At 39.3% G+C, this 27,479-nt stretch overlaps 2 protein-coding genes across 8 annotated transcripts in view; both read right to left on the bottom strand.

Annotated features, from left to right (window-relative positions):
* Positions 1-2: 2 nt before the first annotated feature.
* On the bottom strand, positions 3-10,794 carry LOC140368112 (FYVE, RhoGEF and PH domain-containing protein 4-like). The gene is made up of 17 exons (XM_072454997.1): positions 10,588-10,794; positions 8,459-8,593; positions 7,484-7,934; positions 5,867-6,068; positions 5,561-5,707; positions 5,349-5,494; positions 4,071-4,227; positions 3,631-3,769; positions 2,869-2,927; positions 2,617-2,760; positions 1,681-1,853; positions 1,524-1,554; positions 1,360-1,443; positions 1,142-1,267; positions 949-1,074; positions 515-649; positions 3-300 (listed from the first exon to the last, which is right to left on the bottom strand). Exons 1-17 carry the CDS (start codon positions 10,691-10,693, stop codon positions 16-18), a joined length of 2,646 nt encoding a protein of 881 aa, XP_072311098.1. The 5' UTR covers positions 10,694-10,794; the 3' UTR covers positions 3-15.
* Positions 10,795-12,065: 1,271 nt separating this feature from the next.
* Positions 12,066-27,479, bottom strand: part of gramd4a (GRAM domain containing 4a) — a 58,408-nt gene continuing 42,994 nt past the window's right edge. For 5 of the 7 annotated variants that reach the window (XM_072454990.1, XM_072454991.1, XM_072454993.1 and 2 more), the window contains 11 exons: positions 27,244-27,292; positions 20,857-20,931; positions 20,507-20,550; positions 20,322-20,431; positions 19,445-19,599; positions 18,153-18,170; positions 17,158-17,302; positions 16,317-16,410; positions 16,021-16,111; positions 15,866-15,934; positions 12,066-15,259 (listed from right to left, as the gene is read on the bottom strand). In XM_072454990.1, the coding sequence (XP_072311091.1) occupies positions 15,149-15,259; positions 15,866-15,934; positions 16,021-16,111; positions 16,317-16,410; positions 17,158-17,302; positions 18,153-18,170; positions 19,445-19,599; positions 20,322-20,431; positions 20,507-20,550; positions 20,857-20,931; positions 27,244-27,292 (961 nt within the window). In that variant the 3' untranslated portion in view covers positions 12,066-15,148. The remainder of the gene's footprint in view (positions 15,260-15,865; positions 15,935-16,020; positions 16,112-16,316; positions 16,411-17,157; positions 17,303-18,152; positions 18,171-19,444; positions 19,600-20,321; positions 20,432-20,506; positions 20,551-20,856; positions 20,932-27,243; positions 27,293-27,479) is intronic. The other 2 variants (XM_072454992.1, XM_072454996.1) reach the window with 1 other exon arrangement.

Here is a 27,479-nt window from a genome sequence, read left to right as displayed (position 1 = left end):
ATAACCGGTTTAAAATTATTCTGTGTCATTGTTGATTATAATGTAGTCGTCACTATTGGAGGAGCTGGCGTTGCACACATTGACGTTGCCGGGGTCGGTGGAGGCTAGTGCGGGTGTAGTGTTGTAAATGGCGGTCTTCAGAACTGTCGTCCAGCGGTCTCTGTTGTCCGTGTGGTCGCAAAAGAAAGTGTGCGTGATTTTTGATTGTCTCAAACAGAAACAAGCTTGACCCAGAAACTCCTGCGGACATTTCTCCATCGTGTAGCCGAGCAGAGGAATAGTGGACAGGGGTTTGACGTCCTACAGAAAAACACAGAAGAGACACCAGTCAAAACATGTGTGAATAGTGTAATGGGTTTTTCAAATATAATAATAATTAATTATTAATTTAAATGACGTAAACCTCTTGTTAAATAATTTTGTCCCTTTTCTGTCAAAGCACAATCAGATGTTACACTTTTAAATGTAGTAAACAGACAAATATTTGTAAAATAAAACATTGATATATTCCTACCTGTGGCGCAGCATACAAGTACAGGACCGTCGGATCATTTTTGGGAAGAACAGCCCAAGTTTGTTGCCTTGATTTTGGGTTGTGACCATAATTTAAGAAGCCGCTCATTAAACTCGGTAATATGGGACTGTCTGACTGCAACAACACAAACATATTTGATTAGAAATCTGCAATTTTTTTATATTCAAAAGATTACAATTTAACTATATTGCTCTAGTGCTTTATAAATATGAATCAGTTTCTAAGATTATTATTCATTCACTTTTCTGTTCAGACTAACGATCTGTTACTGTATGTTACTATTATAGAATACACACTACACTATATCGTACCATCTCTACAATATATCATTGCCTACATACCTTGGATACAGTACAATTACATGTGCATTTTGGTTATCCAACACTAGACTTTGATAAAGAAACGGTGCTCACGTCTGCTCTTGGTCGCTCTCTTCGCTTAGTGGTCAGGATGAGGAAGCAGGATTTACACACTCTGTTCAGCTTGTTCCCATCGTACTCCAGAGCTACCTTGTTGTCTGAACACTTCCAACACACAACCTGTAAAAGTAGAAGTAAAAGTAGCGCATGACGTAACAGTATTGGGAGAGTAGAAACCCTGGCTTACACATCCGCAGGCTCTGCAGTGGTGCCTCCTTCTCGTGAGCGGGTTAAAAGGCTCGTTACATTTCATACACGTCGTCACCTCATGGTCTCGGATCCACTTCGGAGCGCGGCGACCCAGTTCCTTCATCTGTACAAAATGTGTGAGGAGCCAGTGTATCGCCTTGGATGATTTCTTAAAGTTGATACTGTACATCGCATTCACACGAGCCCCACACTTACCGGTTGCTCCCTGATTAGTTCTTGCGTGGCCGTTTTGAAAGTTTCATTCTTCTTCTGGAAAACACGAACGGCTTCCTGGATCACCTGCAAAAAGACGACACAATGTGAAGAAACTGCACATTTGGACAAGGTGCATGTGGAAGAAACCCCGGGCTGAACGTTACCTTTATCCAGTCATCGCGTTCTTCTTTAGAACTACATGAAGACAATAAGGACAATGTTTAGTACAGTTGAATTATCGGTGAAGCTTTCTAAAGGACATTTGGCCAGACCAGCGATCAGGCCTACATTTAGAATGAATAACTGCTGCTGCCTGCACACCTGGCTTGCAGCTCCACAGTCTTCTCCTTCCCAGAGACCTGAAAACTAAAAGGATGTTCTTCGTTTATCGTCCGCTGAACGCTCAGCCCGTCCATCCCGATCCTGCAGCGCACGGTGTACCTCTGCCCCACCAGACTGAATTTAGGCGAGCAGCACAGCAGGAAGTTATTGAACTGTGGGACACAAATCAAAATACAATAGAGGATTTAAACGCACATCTACTTTTACCGTATATGAGAAAATAGAAAATATGCTTAATCTCTATTCTGCTCACAAGGAGAGTGGTGCAACATCCCAAGCTTCATTCAAGAAACAGCAGAAATAGGCATTTTAGCTCGTCTTAGTAACAAATCAAGCACCATCTAAATTGGACCAATAAGCAAAATCAAACTGATATCTAAAGTTTTAGTTTTTGATCTAATGTCTCAAAAGCAATGCCGGAGCAAATCCAGAATACAATTCAATATTTTGTACCATCCAAATGTTTTTAAAAAGAGCTTTCCAATAGAGATGCCAAATTATAAAAATTAAGTAAACAAATTAAAACGAATTAAAAAGAATTACTAAATCTGACCTTTACGGAATGGTTTTAGATTTGCACTGCACTGCTGCTTCGATGTGTTGACGACTATATTCTATGAAGTACATCTATGATCTAATGCTAAGGTATCAAACATTGAGCCGTTCCCTTATTATCAATATCAAATTTGACGTTTTAGTATCACAACACTAACTGTTACTTTCTTTGCAGCCCTGTTACCGAATTAAATCAGTAATGCATGAAGCTGGAATTTCTTTGGACTTAAAGTTGATATTTTTGTATTGCTTGAATGTCCTTGCGCAAGTTCAGTCACAGAAACTACACACATCTTAAATAAAACTGCTTATCCCCACATGGAAAAGGCAACACACAAAGATAGGCATTATTGTTCAAACCAAAAAGAGCCGTCTCTCCATGGCAGACGTGTTCCTGGCAGCGAGCTTGACGAGACGTCCCTCCTTCAGAAACTCGTTTGTCGGATTGACCACCTCCTTCTCTCCCACCATCTCAAAGATCTCCAGCAGCTTCCTCACATCCTCCTGCGAGGCACACACCAGCGTTACACAATAATACACACAGACAACAAACTCATTTCAGACACTGCACAGTAACACGTTTCTTAGTGGAAATGTGTTTTGGAAACGTACAGCTTTTTTGATGGCACTGTTTGAGTGGACCGTTGCCATGGAAACAATCTGCAATGACTCTGTAAGGAGACAGATATAGTAAAACATATTTGTAATAAAAGTGAACCTTTACAACTTGTATATAAATAAACAATTGAAGCCAATCCAAACTTTCAAATGTGATTTACTGTGACTGAAAATGTTGCATAAATCAATATAATGGAACACGGTGTCAAACATAAAAACCTTTAAGCATTAAAATTTGAGTAAACAGGGGCATACAACTCCTTCAATGAAAATAACAGATGGATACTAATAGAATGTACAGGCACCAGGGGGGAAAGCTATCGCAACAACATGAATGACACAGAACGAACTATCAAGGACTGAGCTCAAATAACTAACAATGGACATTTATAAGGGGGGAATAAACATATTTGATAAGGCCTGTATGCATCATTGTCTTGATTTTTGTAGCCTTGTGTTTTTGTTGTTGCTGCTTTTTTCCTCTCCAAATCCTGTTTTGTGGTTTATGAAAATAAAATGCTACAGATAATAAATAAAATAAAATGTAAACTGTACCTAAAACATGAGCTGAAATAAATGGCACAATAAAACTCTTTAGTTATAAATATCTAAAATGAATCATGTTATTAAAGCCTTTACAGCTAAAAAGGAAATGTACTACAATAATCTAATTATTGAACAACTACAACAAATGTCAGTAGTAGTAGTAATTATCACGCCTAGTAATTAATGGATTGTAAAACGCGGATGTTTTACCCTGAGCAGGTTGATAATCTGGATGATCCTCTGGGAGTTTCTTCAGATAATCTCGGAGCAGTAGTTCGTATCGAGGAAGTCTCTGCACAGGCTCCAGCATGTGGTGCTGCAGAGTCAGACTGCTACACTCCTCCAGGCTCTGAACACAACACGCATCAAAATGAGGAGCTAAACGCTCGTATATTTGTTTCATACAAATATCAGAAAACCCAATTAACCTAATACGTTTTTGTGTCATAGTTTCATAGTACACTTTATGGGTTTGTTTCATAAATCACGTCATATAAAGTAGATGGAATGTTGTTTTTGTATACTACTGCACCTAATGGTCAGGATTTGTTATAAACCCTTTGAAAGAACAGTTTTGAACCATTGACAGGAGATACAGACTCAGTGAAATGCTGTGGCTGATTGGCGTAAGACCGTAGGGCGCCTCTCACCTGTATGTCCTGAATGATGTTCCTGAATGCAGAGGAGCGCTCGGTCCAAGTCCTGACCAAGTCCAAGGACTGGTCAAAGTTTCGGACATAGTCGGCGTACATTCTCATGAAGGGGGCGTGCTGCAGCAGGACACTGCCCAGGCCGGGACAGTCATTTCTGAAAAAACACATACAACCTTAACTTCAGAAGCCCTTTATGATGACAATAAAAACAAGACCAGTTACGTCGCCCACACTGGCGCTACCGGGGCCCCCACCCTGGAGCCAAGCCTTGGATGGGCGCTCGACAGCAAGAATCTTTCCCCATGGAGCCCAGCCCGGGACAGCCCGAAGAAGCGACGTGGGGCCGTCCTCCTGTGGACCCACCACCTATGGCAGGATCCGTAAGGGGCCGGTGCGGAGAGATCTGGGTGGCAGTGGATGGCGGGGGCTTCGACTGCCGCCCGGTGTAGGTAGGGAAATGAAAACCATGTTGAATCAGTGGCCCACTGTCACGTCTTTCGAAGAGGAAGCAGAGACTGAGGAATCGGAGGCTGACTCGTCCATCACCCAGGCTGAAGTCACTGAGGTTGTTCGCAAACTCCTCGGTGGCAGGGCTCCGGGGGTGGATGATATCCGCCCTGAGTACCTAAAGTCTCTGGATGTTGTAGGACTGTCTTGACTGACACGTCTCTGCAACATCGTGTGGCAGTCGGGGACAGTGCCTCTGGACTGGCAGACCGGGGTAGTGGTCCCTCTGTTCAAGAAGGGGGACCGGATGGTGTGTTTCAGCTATAGAGTGATCACACTCCTCAGCCTCCCTGGTAAGGTCTATTCCAGAGGAGAATCTGATAGTTGAACTTCAGATTCAGGAGGAGCAGTGTGTTTTTTTTTTTTGTCGCCCTCCGAGACAACTGCTGTTGTGATTTTGGGCCTTACAAAATAAATTTAATTTAATTTAATTTCGTCCTGGTCATGGAATACTGGACCAGCCCAACACATAATTCCAATCATTAGCCAAATCCCTCCATGTCTTCTCCTTTTTGCCATTGCTTCGTATACATCCTTATAACCTCAATAAAGTAATTAGTCAACAAATAAAACCTTTGGTCAATTATGACACCATTGACCGATTATTTGACTAAATGACTAATAAATTACAGCCCTTATTATAGCATAAGTATTATATCTTGAGGTTCTTAGCGATCAGTCCATTTCAGTCCATTGGTGAAAATAGTCTCAGTCCAATCTGCCATTCAAGCTCAATAATACCCCAGCACCAGAGACAAAGAGCCTCACCTGTGGCTGATGCAGTTCTCCAGGTCTGGGAGCAGAAACTGACTGTGGAAGGAGAAGATGGAGGAGACGTTGGAGAAGATGTTTTTGACGACTTCGAGAGGGAAAGAGCCTCGGTTCGCTTCTTCTGTCAGACGTGAACAAAACACCTGAGAACAATTTCAGAAACGTTAGCAATTTAATAAAATGTCAAAATATTATCAGTCGTTTCTTACCAGGTCTAACAGGTGCAGTCGAGCCACATAAGCACGCTCCGTTTGCAGGAACTCATTTGCAATTTTACACACTTTCTGTTCCGCACCATCGGCATCTTTCACACACTCCTTTTCTGCAGGCTCCACCTCCGCATGCTCCTCAGACTCCTTTTCCACAGGCTCCTTTTCCACAGGCTCCTCCTCCACAGGCTCCTCCTCCACAGGCTCCTCCTCCACAGGCTCCTCCTCCACAGGCTCCTCCTCCACAGGCTCCTCCTCCACACGCTCCTCCTCCACACGCTCCTCCTCCACACGCTCCTCCTCCACACGCTCCTCCTCAGACCACCTGCAGTAAAACTTTTGGGCATTGACCACTGGTATTTTGGCCTCTTCAATTCGATGGTCGTTTCCCTTCATGGCTATCGTTGTTTCATTTGTTAAACTGTCCGTTTGGTTGAAAACATCTGGATCAGAAATATTGCTGGTCTGGAGTGGTTGTAGTGGAGAACAGTCTGGTTCAGGATAAACACTGAAAAATACAACATTTGTTACCAAAAAGAAAACTACTGAAAAAGGCGCACTATGAAACTTTTCTTTGCCACATGCTGGTCTCCATGGAGATGTTATTGCTTTACATAGAATGTTCCAAACTATTGCAATAAATGTGCGATAACCAGCCATTAAAAGCTCTTTACATAATTTTTTGATGATATGATGATTACTATTTCAGTCGTTATGTTACTATAATCAAGATTATTTATTAACTGTATAAGCTTGAGTATAAGTTGCACAGTGCACCTTTAATGAACAAAACTAATTAACTACTGAACTAAACCAAGCATAAATTAGTTTATTAAACTACACATTATTACACTACTCATTATTCAGGTCACAATATAATTGTAACAACTAAAATGAATAATGAGAGTGCCTCGGACACTGACCAGGTACGTTAAAAGTCCTTTATTATACAGCGGGACGCCAACATATTCAATTGTGGTGGTTAGCTGACACAGTATAGAGACAGACATGCTTACTATTGTCACAACAAAACATTAAACATATATTAAATAACAGAAAAAGCACCGTAATGACAATTCAGAAAAAGAAACCATCCCTCTTAATATTACAGGCGGTGACAGGCTAAAATTGCTCTCTCAAAGAGAAACCTTCTGGATTGTGACTTTGAAAGCTACAATATTCCCTGGACTTATTTATGAGTTGATACAGTAAGCGCTCTCTACCTCATCTGGGTCTTTTTCTGAATTGTCCTTGCGCTTCTCCTTCTACCACAGTTGGTGTCCTCGTCTACAATAAAGGACTTTTAACTTACCTGGTCAGTGTGTCTCAGATCTTTGCCCATTTTGCATAGTTTTTAACAAGGCAATTTCCCTGAATTCTCATATGTATTCATCCTCGAAGAGCACATGGCGTTTTGGACTCAAAAAACTAAAGTGCTCACTCTCCTTAAGTGCTCACTCTCCACTCTCCTTAAAATGAAAAATCATGGCAATTTTAGAGGCAAAATTAAGTAATTTCAATTAGAGGTGGGAAATATTTCAAAATTTAGATAATATCGTGAATGTTGTCTTTTAAAATATAAAAAAATAAAAAGCCGATTAAATATAATATGTTTTGTGATTCATTTTACAGACATTTCACACATGTCTGATAATTAAACCTCAGCTAATGCATTTAAAGAGGTTTTAACACATTTCTGACATAATATTGTCTCACAATTGTTATTGGGATAGTTAAAAATAAACCTAAAATGTGCCATTTATCTGGCCGCTTATGTCACTTATCATTCAGAAAGATTTGATTTCATAAATGTATTGGACCATGGGAGTAAAATAATTAACAACATGTAGACATTTTCTATAGCATGATAACATATTGTGTGGCTATGATAGGAATAAGAAAGAAAGAAAAAAACGGTTGAACCTGCTTTCTTCCATGTAAGTGATCAGGTCAGGCACACTCAGAGACTTTGGTCGGCTCCTCTCATGTCTGTCACGCTTTGGGATTTTGTTTATTCCGAGCCAAGACTTGGAGTTCTTGGCAGGAGTATAGGTCCATATCTTCCCATGAATCGGACTCTGACTTCGCACTCGTATCGAAAGCGGACTGCTGTCGTTCAGGCTGTACTTCCCTTCGCTTTGTGGGCTACGGTTCTGACTTCCTACATGTACTGAACCCTGTGATCCCAATATTGGTCTGGGCGTGCGCTGAGAAATAGCCCAAGTTGCTTTGGCAGGGCTGGAGGGTCTATTTTTGGCTTTGACAGGACTGGGTGAGTAGCAGTTCAGAGATGGGATGGAGACTCCGTTCAGGCTCCGGTTTAGATTTGGTGATCTGGGCTTTACAGGACTCTGGAGGTGAGATTTAGGTGGGACTGCAACAAAACATGCATAAAGTTTAGAGCGCAACCATTGAAAGCCTATTTTCCAATGCAATACAAGTAATGATAGAAAGTATAAGAAAATATGATATACCTGAAGTAAGTCAAATATGCAATTGTATCTGAATACTGACTGCAACAGAGCATAATGTGTAATGAAATGGATTTGTCGAATATGCTATAACATTTAGCATTCGATTTTTAGCTTCAAAGTGCATTGTGTCTTTGTAACTTTTCTGGTGCAGAGACCACAACTTGTTTGAATCCATGGAGATGTTATTGCGCTGCCAAGAATGTAGAAAGCTAAGTGGCAGCAGCGTTACAGCCTGCTCAGAATGCATACGTTTAAAATAAAGTGTTTGTTTAGCAATGACCTGTAATTGAATAAAAGCTGGATAGATACGTGTAATGTTGTACTGTGGAAGACTCACCTGCCAGAGTTACCGTACAGAGTGCATCAAGCATCAAGTATGATACATTACGAGGATTCTATGATACAGTTTAAGACGAGAGGTTACCGTGTGGTTTGTGGAGGGATCTTTTGGCTGGGCTCCTCTCATGTTCTTCCTCAGGCTCCAGTGTGAACTTTGGATCTGCTCCACAGAGTCTGTGGAATGACTTTCTGTAGTTGTAGGAGATGCACACGTCACTGTCTGAAAAAATCAACAGCCAAAGACAAACACTAGGTCAAAAACAAACGCTAGGAGCAAATGTTTAAGTACTTTGTTCTCCTTGTATAAGTCAACTTTCCAGACACTTTTAGTCACTAGAAGAGAAATAGCAGCTACACAAAATGCTCCCACTGTTTATTGTGAAATCAGAAGATGCAGTAACTTCTGAACACCAAAAGTGCAGGGGCTGTGTAAATTATACAATTTTAAATCAATATTGAGATTTGTATTGCAATTGAAAAGAATACAGAAACTTTTTGTTTTTTAAAAACCATAAAATAAACTGGGGCCGATCCAATAGTAATCCTCCCATATAAAAACATGTGGCTTGAAGCGTAGTTCAAACTTTAGGTAAATACATTAGATTGTTTTGATAAAACATCCTTACGGTTCACATTATATTTAACATGTTGAGCATTTCAATGAGACAAATATGTTTGTTTTTTACATTTCTGACAGTAACGCTGTCAACAATCATCTTGCTCTTGCTTTTCCCTTCTCCTGTTCTAAAGCTTTAGATCTGGAAAAACAGTTGCTTACCTTCAATTTCAGACAGATCATTTCTCTCATTAGATTTTCAGTGTTACTCCTGGTCTTAGGCGCAGATACAATATGTTACAGACACATGTGTCGTGTGGAAAACTATCAACTTTCAGCTGTTTTTTTCACTTCTGCTTTTTCTGCCTAAGGCAAATTTTGCGCTGACTGTTGTTTAAGTTTGGAGTGACAGTCTTTTTAAAGTAAATAGCCTCATCTTATTCCTTGTAACTTGTGTTCGTTAGTGAATACAATCAACTAAGAACATATATCAAAAACAAAGCACACCACAACTATTAAGATAAAATTAAAAAAAATTTCACCCAATTGGCAATATTGGCAAAAAATCTCTTTTAATTGATGAATGATATTATGGCAATCCTTTAAGACGTGCTAAATTGTGACTGTAAGTTGGCTGAGGTCCAAATATCATAGAAAACGTTGATGGATTTTAAAATAAACAAAAATGGTTCAGAAAAATCACTTAAAATATCACAAATTGTTTTTATTCTTAATCATCTCTTTTTGTGGAATTTTAACCCTTTTAACTAACTAAATATTCAAATTTTGCATTATCTCCCCAAAACCCCCCAATTGCAATACATCCATTTTTATATTCATCTCCCATATCCAACATGTAATGGATACAATATCGCAGATACATGTCGCTGGAGACACAGCACTGGTGCAAAACATTTTCCAACAAAAGTCTAAAGCTGAAGCAGCGCTCGATGAGGGAATACTGGGATCTTGTGAATGGAGTTAAACAACATTCAAAGTCCAATCCGAGTCAGGGGAAAGAGATTTCAGAGATATTACACAAAGAGGCTCGAACTGTGCCCCAAACACACAACATTAGGGATTATACTCCAATGTAATCTATGTCACGGCCTTTTCTTACAAGGTTTAACCCAGAGGCCAACTCAGTTTATAATACTTTTGTGTGACTCTGGTTAAATAATGTTTGATTTGTCACCATTGCAAGCTCACAGTAAGAATACAAGTTTAACAAGGCTGCAATTGAATAAATGCAAGAAGAATGTTTAATCCCAAACTGTGGAACATTCCAGTTACAGAAATAACATTTTTATGAAGACAAGAATGTACTATGTAACCTGAAAAGTGACATAGTGCACCTTGAACAAAATGAGAGCACATAAACTTACATAAAGTCTACAACTAGCACTTCTCAATAATGCAAATTAACTGTTCTGTAATAATTAGATTTCAAAATAATAGTAATACAAATTCTGCCATTATCAAAACTGTATAAACTGTGTCAAATAAACAAACACACATCATCGTCACCATTGAGAGCTCACAGTAAGAATGCACGGTCAACCATCATGTACTTTAACCGTCCATATTTTGATGTGTAGTTCAGAATAACCTGCTTTAGCCCCTCATTGTGAAACGCCCACCTCGGCGCGTGCTCTTACCTGCGTGCCTTTTGAACTTGCGTCGCACCGCCACTCTCCTGAACTCCTCCGTCTCTCTGGAGCAGGTCAAGGGCAGACTTCTCCTCCTCTTCTTCAGTTCAAACATCACGCGTTTGACTCTCTGTCTTTGAAATTAAAAACACCGACAGGAAACACCATGGAGTACACTCTTTATCTCACCCCAGGCGATCAGCGCGCGCGTGTCTGCCTGGTCCACATTTGGTCCACGCTGATCACAAGCCCCGCCCCCAAAGGCAGAGTTTGTTAATTGGTTGTCCCGCCCCTTGTCAAATGCATTCACCAATCAGGAAGCAGAGGGAGTTATCGATTACGTTTATGGTTTCCCCGAGTTCTGACGAAAAACTTTATTTGATTCAGATATTGCAACAGAAATCTTATCATTGATCGTGTGGATGCAAGAAAGCAGATTTTATTCAAGGGAGGAGAGCATGCTGGAACTCATACTATTTAACACCTCATTGGGCATAAAAATCAGACATTATTATTAAGTTGGACATTTGACATACTTTGGACTAAGTGGGACTTTTATTTTGTATTTAAATGTGCAGTGATTTTGTTTCTCTTGAGGTTTAGTTGATTTGTACTTGTTTTTATTTTCGTGTTGCGTTTCATGTTGTGTTCAGAAATGTTCTCCTGTTCTACGTTTGTTCTTTTGAAAAAAAAATGAAAATAAATAAATAAAAGAATCAGACATTACTAATAATTTGTAAAAACATTCTGAATGTCTTTCCTGGGTAAATATGTTTAAAGGTGCACAATGTAACACAGGGGTGTCCCAACTTTTTCACAGAGGGCCGAATTTTGAAACGTATTGGTATACGCAGCAGAGGGCCACAAACAACCAGTCAATGTTGTATTTGTTGAATGACAAAGTTAATCATTCGAAATTTTGCATTTGACATAGTTTCGATGCCTCCACACATTTAATGATACTTGGAACATTAATATTAGGTTGGTATAACATCAAAATGCTTGTATTTTTCAAATTTTACCGTAAAAAGTACTACTTTGTGTTTGGATCAACTTAGCAGAAAGCCAGAAGGGCCAACAAAAATTGGTCTGAGGGCCGCATTTGGCCCCCGGGCCGTAGTTTGGACATGCCTGATGTAACGTTTCTGCTGAAGGGTCTGTCGCATGCTTGTCTCCACATGTTAGTGCTCTGATTAGAATGTTCAACATAGTATGGCAGCTGGCACCACCAGGTCAGATCCGTGGAGAAGCGACCTCACTCACTGTAAGAATGCATGTTTTTCGAGGTATTTGCCAACAAAAACACCTGTAATTGTATAAATGCAAGATAGGTAAGTGAAATGCCATACTGTGGAACATTCCAGACAAGGTTAGAACATCTCAGTGGAGAAAAACAAAAAGTAGCAGGATTAAAAATATTAGCCTGGCACTGGTTTGACCTACTGTACGTAAAATATACAATGATTGAATTGAACACAAACACAAAATGAGAGGAACAACAGCTTTATTACAAAAAGCCACAGAGAAAGACGCAAAACTTCAACAGAGGGACCTCGAACACAACACAAAGACAGGTTCAGGGACCTCAGTATGGCAGTACTTTAGTGCAGCTTCAACAAATGTGACAGAATTTACACAGCCTTCTGCAAAAGTGCTTAACGGGTTCATGCTCGAGGCGTGACCATCTCTGCATTACTGTAATTAAAGGAATCGTATGGATAATCTTAAACTAAATGCTTTCTGTAACTAATAAAAAACCCATAAAGTTAGATATATATGCTACGTTCCACATACAACCAAATGTCTATCTTTTTTATTTTATTTTTTATATGCTGCTTAGAAGAGTGTTAGTTATTGATTAAAATGTTCCTTGAGATAGATGCAGATTTTTGTTATGACATTCTTTGAAACTGAATTGACAACCATTTATATTTTCTTTTATTTTGCTTAAATCTCCTCTCGTCGAAGTTAAAGCTTTGTATAACTCTCAAAGCCATTAAACAGTTGCCTGACCAGCCAAAACCACACACTTTGACAATACTTTACAAGAACAGAATGTAAGAGGCGCTGGCTAGTCAGGACACTTAAACGGCTGCAAAGATGGTCATGTGACAGGTGAAGAGCCAATCAGAGGCGAGACATTCACTCCATATCACAATAGCCAGTCTTCATAACTCCAAAAACAACCGGAATTCAAACAGGGTTCAAAATGTAAGCAATAGAGCAAAAATAATGTACAGTTGTAAGTGTAAACAAAGAACAAACAGGCAGATAATGGTGGTGGAGAGAAACAAATAGTAATAAAAGATTTGGCAAAATTAAAATGCTCTAAAAGTTGTACATTCTGTGCTTTGTTCTGCCTTTTTCACACCAAAACTATTGAGATTTAAAAAAAAACAAAAAGCATCAAGTAAAAGCAATAACATTATAGCGAAACAATGCGAGAATTAAGATCGGAATAAACAAATGTATATGAAAAAATACGTCTTTTCCAAAATAATCTACTTTAATGTTTGTGAAAAAAAAGTGTTAGTAGGTCGGTCACATTTTTAGTGACTTCATATCCAGTTGTAACATATAAGAGGTGCCTTGACATGTTTTCTGTGTTCGTCACTAAAACTTATTGTTTGCATTTGTATCTTAAATTGAGAGAAAATTGAGAGTAAATTGTGATTAAGACAATTAAGACCAGGATGGACTAGTGCATTTGCAAGGGTCTTCACTTCTTTTCAATAACTTCTATTACTTTAGACTCAATTTTTTTTACCTCTAAATATTTGACACACCCATTTTTAAACAAAACGTAAATGCCAAGACAACCCCTTTGTTTTTGTTTTTCACTTACACCGACTAATGAGCTAAACCTTGTGCTGTTAATAGTTTAAATACAGTGGATCTATTCAAGAAAACGCTCGGTCATAATCAACATTATTTTTGGCAATATATTTCTCTACATAAATGACCATTCTCCTGGAACAAAGACCGGCTTCGTTCTTGAAAATGGACTGTTTTGTACTTTCAGATTCTGCTACAAGCTAAATAATACAAAGAGTTTGCAGACATAGATGAAGGCAAGGTCAAAACGGTGACGGGGATTTTCAGCTAATCAAATCGCTCGTCAGTCTGTTTGTTGTTCTGGTGACAACAAAAAAAACAAAATTGTTTGAATATAGTCCTAGAGTTTTCTTGTGGCAGTGATCTAGTGAAGGCAGCCTAAATCGTAACCATTTGAGGACAGAGTATAGATCACAAATTGTGTATTTTCAGTACTTTCTTCGCCATTATACATCTTCTACACATCAATTACGAGGTGAAATTATGTCCAGTGCTCCAGTTAAAGTGCAGAGTTAGTACTATTCATTTGGAAATACTGTGCGCTTAGAAGAAAAGCTACATCCAGGATACGGGAAAACCTCTGCAGACTGAGGCAGATTATTTGCACCAAAAGGCCAACACTTCCTAATGTTTACGACATAAAAGTTACTCGTCTTTCGAATGAGAACATGTGGGAACCAGTGCAGTGTGATTTATGTTTAGACAGAAAAAAACTAACAAAAAGGCTTCAAAAAAATACATTAAAAACCTTCAGTCTCCAGTCCTCGGGATGGACCCAGTTTAACCCCAAAGGCACCAAAATGATTTACCAGATAATTATATACTGTATTGGGATTCTTTGTTGGGGCTGGGGGGAATTGTGAATTAACTCAAGCCAAATTACTGCCTTGGCACAATCATAAGCTACATCAGTAAAATATGTCATGTGACAGCCATGCCTTGGTCCTAGTTTACTCCTGAATTTGTAATGGTATTCATCATTTGTACCTTGTTGGGTTAGTTTGAAAGCCGATTTAGTTTTTACACTCACTTTAATCTACGGTAGTGCAACATTGTTCTTCAATCTTAAAACAACGGTGCCTAAAAATGACGGATAAAGTGACTATTGCTGGCTATGGACTCAAACAAAACTAATACAGCAATACAATAGTTCAACGAGCCTACAATGGAAAGAAGCCCTTTGGATTTCAAGATACTTCTCACTATGGCAGCACATTTAAATCACACAAACGCGTTGATCCATATGAAGGAAAAAAAAAAGGAAGTTTTTTTGTTTTGTTTTAAATTGTCCAGCCCTACCTTCTGCCTTTTTAATAATTACAAGTATCTTCCCGCTCCCAAGACGGCAGAGTAGAAAAACACAGCCACTAGACGCACACACGACACATGCAGACACAGGGGCGCGGCTAGAGAGCGGCGAGCATGAGTTCAGTCATTCTGGGGGAGAACCAGCCTCCGCAATAAACTATGCCCGGTGATTAAAACGACTTCAAAGTCCTCCACTCCACAGTCGAGAGTCGTTTTGGTACCTATAACCCAACAGTTAAGTCGCTCAGCTCCTCCCGCAAGTGAAGACCAGCCAATCGGAGCTGGAGGCAGACGGAGGCGTGAGGGGGGGGCTTCCTGTAGGTATCTTCCAGTGCAGTTGAACCTCTAAAAAAAGGCGACGGGCTCAGTCTATCAGTCTGTAGACCCGTTCGTAGTGAAGTCAGCGGTCTCCGTGGCGGACAGCGGCCTACAGTTCAGCGCTGGACGGCGGTTTACTGGTCGTCACGATTTTCATGTACTGAGTGAAGATGGCCTCGAACGCCTCGTCCCGATGGATCATGGCACCGAACACCAATGGCTGCAGGACGGCGACAAATAAGTGATCAGTTTAAGTATCAATCTAGAATTAACGCGGGGGGACATTTTGGAATTATTATATTAAAATGTACAAATAATAATATGTTTATCATTGGGTACATCGCAAAATTCCAGGAGATTTAAAATGTTATGAAATATTTAGGAATAAAACATAATCAGTTTGATTATAAGTTATTAAATGTGGGTCTCTGGGTCCCCAATTCTTTTGAAACGTTTTGAGAAAAATTAGAAAGGGTAAACATAATAGAGCCAAATTATTAATATTAGTGTTTTAATTGTATTCTTCAGTCACATTTAAAAATACACGGATTGCAAATATAAATATTTCAAAATAAAAACAGAGCTAAAGTGCCTGGGTCTATGCTGATACTGTATCTTTGACTGTGTAACCAGTAGTTTTCCCTATTTCTGCGCAAATTCATAATGGACGATGATAATGAAGAAAACAACAAAAAGTCCAAATTGACATAATTACACTGTTTGTGTTTTTGAGATTTAATTTGACATTGGGAAGAGTTAAGTCACAGCAAGGCATAAACATTAAAAAAAAAATAGTTTGAATGTTTAACAGTCTTTGACACAGTACCTTTTGTGTGGAGGGTGTTGCTATAGAGATGCCCATCCCACTTCCTGGCAGCACTGACAGCACTTTATACTAAGGCATCATAAAAAATAAAGGTATGGCATTAGATAAAAATGAATTGCAGAAATGTCCGAAACTACCAGAATTAAGTCGATTACCTTTTGAATGTCCGTGATATCAACCAGTTTTATCACTTTGTTCTTCTTTGATGCATTCGACTTTGAGCTGGAGCTTTCAAAGCACAGATAGCTGCAAAGGACAGCAAGAAGGAAATAATAAAACACTTCCTCAGAACAAAATGTTAGCAGAGCATTAAAAAGCAGCACACAGTTTGGATTAGGATTTTCTATTTTCCAAGGTTTATTTCAATTCTGCCGCTGAGAAGTTTGTTTCGAGAAGGTTCTGGCTGTGCAGAAATGGATACTTTTGGGGAATGAATCAAAATGTTTCTCACTTCTCTGTGACGTAGAGCATGCCGTTGCGGATGTAGTCTGTGGGCATCTTCCTGTCTCTGTTTATCAAGCAGCACCTCCAGCCGTTCTCACACACTGCAGCCAAGAGAGGAGGGAAAACATAAAAATCCAGTGTTTTTTTTTTCGTTTCCTCTGTGACGAAGCAAGTAGAAGGAGGTAAAATAATGACTACAACAATCAGGCATAAAAGTCTGACCACAGCAGTGCACTGTTTTTAGTATTCTAAAACCATTTTGGAACTCTGCAATTCCTTAATTGTGGGATAAATACACAATCCCACAATTATAACCTGTCACTACAACTGAATCTTTTTCTACACCGTCACTATTACCAGTTTAAAAAAGCATCTAAAACCTTTAAGTTTCTTTCCTGTCAAGTGTCTAGGCTATTGTATTCCAGTCTCTGTGATATCTAAACATTGTGTATTGATTCCCATCTCTCCTCTGTGCATATAATTCCCATTTCAAATACAGTTTGTCTAATAAAAGGAAATTTGTCCCAGTACACGTATTGTGTGGTAAAATATGGTCAAAATTAGACCACTGTGAGCTGTCTGCATCTAATTAAAAAGTGTTAGTGCACTTTCTGGTTCACAGGTGATACTATTAGTATGCTAGTTGTTGTTAGGATTAAAGTGATGGCAAAATTCCACTCCAAGTTGTTAAATTTTCTTATAAACTCATTGCAGTGAATAATTAGAATGCTTAAGAAAAGAGGCAGTAAAATCAGGTACAGTGCCTTTAATTTGTATCTATGAAGTTATGACTGAGTGTACCCTATAACACAGCACAGTTTGAATGGCCTTGTAGTGCGGACCCTCACCTGCCAGAGGGCGCTCCGACTCCGGCAGACAGAAGACCTCGTGAAAGGCTCCCTTCTTAGTGCTGTGGAACCGGCCGGTCTCCTCCTCTCTGCTCACGCCGCAGGGGACAGTAGCGAGGCTGCCTCTGGACACCACCGGCTGAATCTACACCGAGCAGAGGAAGTGCAAGGGAAACCGTCATAAAAGGTCACGGGGAGAGAGGAAATACTATAGTTTGTGCATTTGTATGGACACAGGTGACTTCCTGCAGCAGTAAACCTTTGTAGAGCTTAAAAATATGCCCTTTCACATCTCTGCAGCAGACTCGAGTGGCACGTGCAAAGCAAAGTGGGGCCATCATTCACTCAACATCCATGAAGTATTAGTTTGTGAGAGAATCAGGGTCTTTGCACTGTACAAGCATTGCCTCATTGTTCGAGTTAGATTCAGACCACTGGCATGATTCTATCCTTATTTATAGTCCCAAGGTGCAAAGGCAACAAGTGTCACTAAAGTGGAAAGTAAACAACTAAAAAAATATTGAAAAAAAAAAACAAACAAAACTAATTTAATAATAACACAAAAAATTATAATTAATCTGGATTTTATGAGTTGTTAGTAACAGATGCACATTTTGTAGACATGTTTAAACAATGACATTTTCTAAAATAAAAATACATCATTGTCAAATTACTGACTTAATTAAACTGGGGGGAAACATTGACACCGACACACTTTTTCTGTTGCATCTAAAAAGGTGAAAAGGGGAGAAAAGGGGGGGAACTCTTATCACATGTGACTAAACTACACTTCTTTTCATTGGACATGGTGCTACTTTGCAGAGCATCTATAGTAATGGATCCAAAATGTCAACTTTGTTCGGTCGAATCTTTCTGAATGTGAGAACTGTTGTGCATTTGCAAAGACAGCGAAGCGTGACATTTTGATCCATTGTCGGGTCAAACACTGGCAGTTCTGAGGTGAGCAGAGCACACCGGGCACAGGCAGACCGTACCTTTTCAACGGCAGAGAGCTGAGAGAAAGAGACGAGGACAAGGTCACTCCGGGACAGGTCACACAAACATCACATGCAGCCCTCTGACATGTCACAGGGCTTTTACCCCTCAACTAACCATCTGCTACAGCGCCAAGAAAAGTGGTTCAAAATAAAACAATAGTGTCGGTGTTTAATTATGGTCGATCGAACCCTAATAACAACATCTGATACGTGATAAATGAAGATAAACAATGCTGTGTGATGTGGAATATTACTTTATAATAAACTGATGCTTGCGGATTATTGATGGAGGCATTTAAAGAGGCATTTGAAACTATTTGATCTGCGTTTATACTTGGACTCTCCACAGGGGGCGCACAGGTGGGAGAAGGGCCCCTGGTAACATCAAGGACTGTGTGTCCTGCAGCACCAGACAACACTGACAGTGACAGGAGCAGAACAACAAGGAGTAATAGACTTGTGGGAGGTAGATTTTATGTTTATTAGTTTTAGTTGGGCATTTTTGGGTCAGTTGCACGTTTGGCTCATTTAGTGGGTTTAGATTGTGTTGCAGTCCCTGGTTTGTCCCAGTTTTGTAAAGTTAGCAAATTAGCTCAGTAGAATGCATTTTTAAAATTCATTTTCCGCTATTTCTTCACGCGCACATTTGCCTCGTGAAACAAATGAATGAATAAGGCAGTTATTTGGAAATGCACTCCTAATCCAATAATCATAATCGCTTTCTTGGCTTGATGCTCTAATTTAACCTTGCTGAAATGCAGTTACCATTGTTTCCATGACAATTCTGCAGGTCTCTGAGCAAGAAATATATGACATCATCCAAAGAATTAAGTTTGATGCAGATAAATCTTAAATTGGCAGAATACTTAAATTAAATTAATTTAGTTGGACTAAACAAGCTATTATGAAATTCAGTTAGCTTTGTCATTGAAGACATGTTAAAGTCTCATTAACCTTAAATATGTCTAAATGTAAAGTTAGTGCATTATAATGAAATATCACAGTGATTAATTTTGATTAACTGTAATTAATAAGGGTCTGTTTTTAATCTAAATCAATCTTTGTTATCATTGTTTTAATACATTGAAAAATAAATGTATATCATGTCATACTGCTACTTTCTTACTGTGACACTGCATTTGTGAAATAAAATCACAAAATGAACCTCTATTATTATTTGGCAGTTCTTTGGTAATGCCTTGTTCAGGAGTTTGCCTTTGATGTGTCCTTACAGACAACTAATGGTAGATGGTGGTAGAGCAGATGTCATATAAGTGTATTATGTTTACCCGTCTGGACACAGTGGCGTTGGTCCTCTCTTTGAGTTGGGGGTCTGTGGGGAGGCTGTTCCACACAATGAAAGGCGTGTCGTACTTGTCCCGTAGTTTTGGGCAGCTCTTAAACAGGAAGTCTATGACGAAGAACTTAATCCCAGCGTAAAGACCTGAAGGAGACACAAACTACAGTGAGTAAGAGTTTTATAATGCTGGTTTATTATTAGTAAGTTGTATACAAAGTTTGACGGATTTAATTCAAACTCATTACCATTGACACAGTCCTTTTCCATTTAATAAAATGTTTAACATTGGAAATGATATATTTTGAGCCAGTGAAGGATGAGGAAGATTGGAAAATTGGCATTAACAAGATGACTTTTTGAATTAATTTACAGGAAGCTAGATTCTTTTGATCATTAAAAGTTATCATGAATAAAAGAAGAAGTCGGATGATGCTTCTGATGAACGTGACAGATGCTGACACAAACATGTAAAGATAAAAACAACCTACTTTGTCTTTAAAAATGAAAAAACAAAAGAAGCTAAATATTTTTACAAAGCTTAAAGTGCATGTGACAAATAGGGCTGGGCACTTATTATTATTTCCATTTCATTTTAAATTAATACAAAACTGAAATTGATCAATACAAGGCATGCAATTTGTGAAGTTTCAAATGTATTTTGGTGTCTGTCTTTAAATGAATCATCTTGTGAAATGATTTCTATGAACTGTTTAAATCTATTACCGCAAGCGTCTGAAATAACTTCGACAAAGAGAAGCTGGAGAGTTTATTGATTACTTGTGTAACAGTACAATTGCAACTCGTTGGCAGTTACATAACACAAGAATGAATGTTTTTACTGTTTTTTTTATCCCCCAGTCTCTTACCCATCATGAAGCCCATCAGTTTGTATGGGATGACGCAGGCGATGATAAAAGCAACCCACAAACAAATGTAAAGTTTTCTGGTGCTCTCAGGCTGGACCCACATGAACAAGCTACAAAATAACAGAGAAAATATATTTATATAACAGTATTTGGTAATTACAGTTCATAAAGTTATAGTGACTTACTTCTTTATCTTCTCCAAAACATCTGCCATCTTACCGAACAGGTTCTGCAAAGAAAAATACATCAGGATTCACTTATGTTCCTTAAATGTGTACCTGCAATATAGTTAATAAGCCATTCATTAATCTATTTTGATCTATAGTTATAATTACTCAAATACAGAGACGTGATCAAGTGAGAAATGTGTATAAACCGCTGCAAAACTGATCAATGGATACAGTAAAATTTGTTCATCTTCATTTTTATGTCAGCAATTGGATTTAAACAGATGTACTAGATATTTAATTCTAACTATCCTGATTGAAACCGGCAATACTGTATACATTCAGTACATCTGTGTAAATAAAAGTACCTGTGCTTTTTGTGCAACATCTAATACAAGCTGAAACTTCTCCGACACAGTAAGGTCTTCCTTTGGCGGCTCCTGCTGTAAACACATCACAAATACATAATGAACATAATGTAATCTACTGCGGTCACATGGTCAGAAGGACAAAGGGGCGTGGTCATCTATAGGGGTCACATGGTCAGAAGGACAAAGGGGCGTGGTCATCTATAGGGGTCACCTGGGCAGAAGGACAAAGGGGCGTGGTCATCTATAGGGGTCACATGGTCAGAAGGACAAAGGGGCGTGGTCATCTATAGGGGTCACCTGGGCAGAAGGACAAAGGGGCGCGGTCATCTATAGGGGTCACATGGTCAGAAGGACAAAGGGGCGTGGTCATCTATAGGGGTCACATGGTCAGAAGGACAAAGGGGCGTGGTCATCTATAGGGGTCACCTGGGCAGAAGGACAAAGGGGCGCGGTCATCTATAGGGGTCACATGGTCAGAAGGACAAAGGGGCGTGGTCATCTATAGGGGTCACATGGGCAGAAGGACAAAGGGGCGCGGTCATCAATAGGGGTCACATGGTCAGAAGGACAAAGGGGCGTGGTCATCTATAGGGGTCACATGGGCAGAAGGACAAAGGGGCGCGGTCATATATAGGGGTCACATGGGCAGAAGGACAAAGGGGCGCGGTCATCTATAGGGGTCACATGGGCAGAAGGACAGAGGGGCGTGGTCATCTATAGGGGTCACATGGGCAGAAGGACAAAGGGGCGAGGTCATCTATAGGGGTCACATGGTCAGAAGGACAAAGGGGCGTGGTCATCTATAGGGGTCACATGGGCAGAAGGACAAAGGGGCGTGGTCATCTATAGGGGTCACATGGGCAGAAGGACAAAGGGGCGTGGTCATCTATAGGGGTCACATGGGCAGAAGGACAAAGGGGCGAGGTCATCTATAGGGGTCACATGGGCAGAAGGACAGAGGGGCGTGGTCATCTATAGGGGTCACATGGGCAGAAGGACAGAGGGGCGTGGTCATCTATAGGGGTCAAATGGGCAGAAGGACAAAGGGGCGTGGTCATCTATAGGGGTCACATGGGCAGAAGGACAAAGGGGCGCGGTCATCTATAGGGGTCAGATGGGCAGAAGGACAAAGGGGCGCGGTCATCTATAGGGGTCACATGGGCAGAAGGACAAAGGGGCGTGGTCATCTATAGGGGTCACATGGTCAGAAGGACAAAGGGGCGTGGTCATCTATAGGGGTCACATGGGCAGAAGGACAAAGGGGCGTGGTCATCTATAGGGGTCACATGGTCAGAAGGACAGAGGGGCGTGGTCATCTATAGGGGTCAAATGGGCAGAAGGACAAAGGGGCGTGGTCATCTATAGGGGTCACATGGGCAGAAGGACAAAGGGGCGCGGTCATCTATAGGGGTCAGATGGGCAGAAGGACAAAGGGGCGCGGTCATCTATAGGGGTCACATGGGCAGAAGGACAAAGGGGCGTGGTCATCTATAGGGGTCACATGGTCAGAAGGACAGAGGGGCGTGGTCATCTATAGGGGTCACATGGGCAGAAGGACAGAGGGGCGTGGTCATCTATAGGGGTCAAATGGGCAGAAGGACAAAGGGGCGTGGTCATCTATAGGGGTCACATGGGCAGAAGGACAAAGGGGCATGGTCATCTATAGGGGTCACATGGGCAGAAGGACAAAGGGGCGCGGTCATCTATAGGGGTCACATGGTCAGAAGGACAAAGGGGCGTGGTCATCTATAGGGGTCACATGGGCAGAAGGACAAAGGGGCGTGGTCATCTATAGGGGTCACATGGGCAGAAGGACAAAGGGGCGTGGTCATCTATAGGGGTCTGGATAGCTGATTAGCGCTCCAGGTTGTATATGTGGGCATTTAACGACATTTAATGAAACATCATCAAAACCATAATGCCACCAAAGAAATCAGATCCTCTGATGGAAGTTGTCCAAGACTTGGACGAAATCAAGGCAGCGCTAAACGGCTTGTCTAAAGATATCGCCACCGTGACGCAGCAGCAAGTGAAGCTAGTGGCACTGGTGGATGAAGTTAAAGAGCTACGGGAACGTCTAGAGGAAAAAGATCGGGTTATTAATGGATTGGAAAGACGTATTGATGACCTTGAACAATACACACGAATGGAGGACGTAATTATTAATGGGCTAGAAACAAAACATCGCAATTACGCACGAGCAGCTGCTGGCGCCGGTGCCATGGTGGGACCGGACGCACTGGTGGAGGAGTTGCTAACACTGGAGCAACAAGTAGTTACATTTCTCTCAACTAAAGACATCAAAGTGGATCCGAAGGAGATTTCGGCCTGCCACCTGCTTCCCCGAAAGCGTAGCGATGCCAAACCTGCGATAGTGGTTCGCTTTGTGAACAGAAAGCACAAAGTGGATCTGCTGCGCCAGGCACGCAAGCTAAAGGGGAGCATGGTGTACATTAATGAACACCTCACCAGCAAGAACGCAGATATTGCAAGACATGCGCGAATTCTGTGGAAACAAAAGAAAATACAAGCGACATGGACCAGGAATGGTCGTGTTTTTATTCGTCTAAATGGAGCGCCTGAACAAGCACGAGTGATCACGGTAAGGGACATCAAAGACTTGGAACAGTACAAATGAGGCAAATACTATTTAAATATGACTTTTCTTTGACTGAAATGACTTATGAACTTCACGAAGATGATCGTTTGTTTTGGATTATAGGGATGATACTTTCTTATTTAATGGACTATGAAGATGAACCTTTCGTTTGGATTATGGAACAACTTGTGTTTGGACCAGTGGAGTTTTCCATACATTTTGCCATTATTTTTGTTATGATATAGATATAGATTTTTTTTTTTCCTTACAACATGCCAGAACTTGGATCCATGGTAGAACAAAATACACACTTAAATTATGAGACCATTAATGATATAGATGATCCAACTGATTTCTACAATAACTTAAATTATTTAAATGTTAAACATGGTAAATATGATGTTGAAAAGGATATAGATCCTGATACTTACTGTAGTCAGACAAATTGTCAATATTACACAGAAGAACAGTTTAAGAGTACAGTGAACATGGAACATGCTTTCTCTGTGATACATTTTAATAGAAGCCTTTGGAGCAATTTTCCATTTATTAAAGATTATTTAAGATTATTCCCAAAATTTAGTGTAGTTGCTATTTCTGAAACATGGTTAGATGAGGATGAAGTCTCAGCTGTTGAACTGGAAGGATATGAACTGTTTGTAATGAATAGAAAAGACAAGAGAGGAGGTGGAGTTGCTCTCTATGTAGATTCTAACCTGCATTGTAATCGTATAGAAAGCATGTCTACTACAGTTGATAATATGTTAGAGAGTTTATATATAATATGTTTCACTCAATTGGAAATAAGTCTTACATTGTCTGTGGTGATTTTAATGTTGACCTGCTTAACCCAGGTGGACACAAGAAAACCACAGACTTTATCAACACTTTTTATAACAGTACATTATTTCCAGTAATAGTAAAACCAACTAGAATAACAACAAAATCAGCAACATTAATTGATAACATATTTACAAATGAAATTGGTAAAATTGATGGAGGTCTTTTAATGACTGATATTAGTGACCATCTTCCTGTTTTTGCAATTCTTCAAAATGTATTTAAAACGCCTTGTAATCAGACTAGCGACATAAGAACAGTGAGACATAGAACACCTGAAGCAATTGAGACTTTGAAAATGGAATTAAGTAAACAAAATTGGGATGAAATTTATAGGTATGAAAATCCTAATGAAGCATATGAACTCTTTAGCAAAATTACTTGATATTTATAATAATTGTTGTCCACTTAAGACAATAATTTGTAAAAAACAGATGCTGAAACCCTGGTTTACTAAAGGAATAATTAAGGCTTGCAGAAAGAAAAATCAACTATATAGGAAATTCCTAAAATCCAGAACGCAGGTTTCTGAAATTAAATATAAAGCATACAAGAATAAATTAGTTAATATAATCAGAAATTGTAAGAAAGAATATTATACAAAATTATTAATGCAACATAGACAAAATATCCAGGGAACATGGAAAATAATGAATGATTTAATACACAAGAGACATAATAATAATAATAATAATAATAATAATTATCCTAATTATTTGAACAAAGACAATGACAAAATAAGTCATATTAAGGGAATTGTTCATGGGTTTAATGATTACTTTGTAAACATTGGCCATAAATTGGCAACAAAAATTGTGCCCCCTCAAAACAATGACATGGAGACTGGGGTCACGTATGAAGGTGTAAATTCATTTTTTCTAAACCCAACAAATGAAAATGAAATATTGAAAATTGTGAAGAGCTGTAAAAACAAAAAAATCAACAGATAATAATGGTTTCGATATGTTTTTAGTCAAAAATATCATGGAACATATTGTCAATCCATTTACTCACATCTGTAACCAATCTTTTAAAACAGGAATTGTTCCTAATCAAATGAAAATAGCAAAGGTTATTCCCTTGTACAAAGGCGGTGACAAACATTTGACTTGTAATTATCGACCCATTTCTTTACTTTATCTATATTATATAATAATAATATTATATTTCTATATTAGAGAAATTGTTTGTTAAAAGATTAGATAACTATGTTGAAGTTAACAATATATTAAATGAGTATCAGTTTGGTTTTAGAGCACACAGGTCCACAACGATGGCAGTTGTTAATCTGGTTGAAAATATTTCCCAATCATTAGATCAAAAAACTCCATACAATAGGTTTATTTTTGGATTTACAGAAAGCATTTGATCACACAATTTTACTACAAAAATTGGAAAAATATGGCTTTAGGGGAAAAGCAAATTCTTGGTTAGATAATTACTTATCGGATCGATTCCAATATGTTCATCTGAAGGGAGCAGAGTGTAGTTGTCAGCAAATTAGTTGTGGGGTGCCACAAGGCTCTGTTTTGGGCCCAAAATTATTTTTATTATATATTAATGATATCCAAAAAGTATCTGATGTTCTTAATTTTATCTTGTTTGCAGACGATACCACAGTTTACTGCTCAGGTCATAATCTTAGTGAGTTGGTGAAGGTGATGGAGAGAGAACTGCATAAACTAAACAACTGGTTTGCATTAAATAAATTATCATTGAACTTAAATAAAACAAAATGTATGGTTTTCAGTAACAAACATGTAGATAATGATATCAAAATCAAAATAAATAGTTATGAAATTGAAAGAGTCAATTATATTAAGTTTCTTGGAGTGATCATAGATTGCAAAATTTCATGGAAAACATATACAAAATATACTGAAAAATGTGTGAAAAACTATTGCAATTTTATACAAATTGCAGTATATTTTGAACAAAAATGCCTTATATTTACTTTACTGTTCTCTCATTACTCCATATTTAACATATGGTATTGAGATCTGGGGAAACACATACAAAACTAGAACCAAACCAATTTTCATTCTACAAAAAAAGGCCATTAGACTGATCAATCATGCATCTTATAATTCGCCGAGTCACCCTTTGTTCATTCAATCTAAGCTTTTAAAATTGTATGATTTGGTAGACCTGTATACTGCTATATTTATGTATTTAGTTAAATGTAATCAAGTCCCTACATCATTGAGGATAAAGTTTACCCAGAGGGAAAGTAAATATAATTTAAGGGGAACGTGTATATTTGACAGACCTTATGTGAGAATAACGCTGAGGGAACATTGTTTGTCAAGTAAAGGAGTTAAATTATGGAACAATTGTTGCAATGAATTAAAAAATGCCATTTCATTATTTCTGTTTAAAAGGATCTTTAAGGAAACAATCATAGAAAAATATTTAGCAGAATGAAAAGCTTTGTTATAATACCTTGAATGCTTGGGGAGGATACTTGTGAGCAGACTGTCCAGTATTATGTAGTGTTGTTTTTGTTGATGAACTGTGGCTTGTGAACTATAAAATGTCCACCAATGTTGAGCGTTTGAGAGAAGGGTCGGCACAACAAGCCTTGGCTTCTGCCTTCACCTGGTCAAAAAACATTAATGTATCTCGAATTTAGTTTTGTGCTTGGATGTTGAGCACCTTTTGTTTTGTTTTTGACCAAACCACAATAAAAAAAAAAAAGATGGGCAGAAGGACAAAGGGGTGCGGTCATCTATAAGGGTCAGATGGGCAGAAGGACAAAGGGGCGCGGTCATCTATAAGGGTCAGATGGGCAGAAGGACAAAGGGGCGCGGTCATCTATAAGGGTCAGATGGGCAGAAGGACAAAGGGGCGCGGTCATCAATAGGGGTCAGATGGGCAGAAGGACAAAGGGGCGTGGTCATCTATAGGGGTCACATGGGCAGAAGGACAAAGGGGCGTGGCCTTACCAGTGGTTCAGAGACTTCAGGCACAATGCTCCACTGGATCCTCCAGCCTCTGAAACGGGAACAAGACGAGAGACATGAGCTCAGCACTTTATATAACACAAGGTCACATGCGGTCAAACAACTAGATTAAACTGCTCAGTGTGCAATCTGACTGACCAGTGCATCACCCGTTTCAAACAATCCTTTTCCATATTCATATTAGAGGAAATGGGGTAAATTGGTGTAGATGAGAAATA

The sequence above is a fragment of the Eucyclogobius newberryi genome, unplaced genomic scaffold, assembly GCF_026437365.1.
Source record: "Eucyclogobius newberryi isolate DKJ021-1_F unplaced genomic scaffold, fEucNew1.0.hap1 SCAF_2, whole genome shotgun sequence".
NCBI lineage: Eukaryota > Metazoa > Chordata > Actinopteri > Gobiiformes > Gobiidae > Eucyclogobius > Eucyclogobius newberryi.
Note: the sequence above shows the minus strand (reverse complement) of the source record. Positions and strands in the feature narration are given on the sequence as shown.

Coding starts and splice junctions, on each gene's coding strand:
- LOC140368112 (XM_072454997.1), bottom strand. CDS start 10,693: ATGTTTGAACTGAAGAAGAGGAGGAGAAGTCTGCCCTTGACCTGCTCC. Junction 4,228..5,348: donor GAGAACTGCATCAGCCACAG/GTGAGGCTCTTT, acceptor GTGTTTTTTCAG/AAATGACTGTCCCGGCCTGG. Junction 1,268..1,359: donor AACTAATCAGGGAGCAACCG/GTAAGTGTGGGG, acceptor CATTTTGTACAG/ATGAAGGAACTGGGTCGCCG.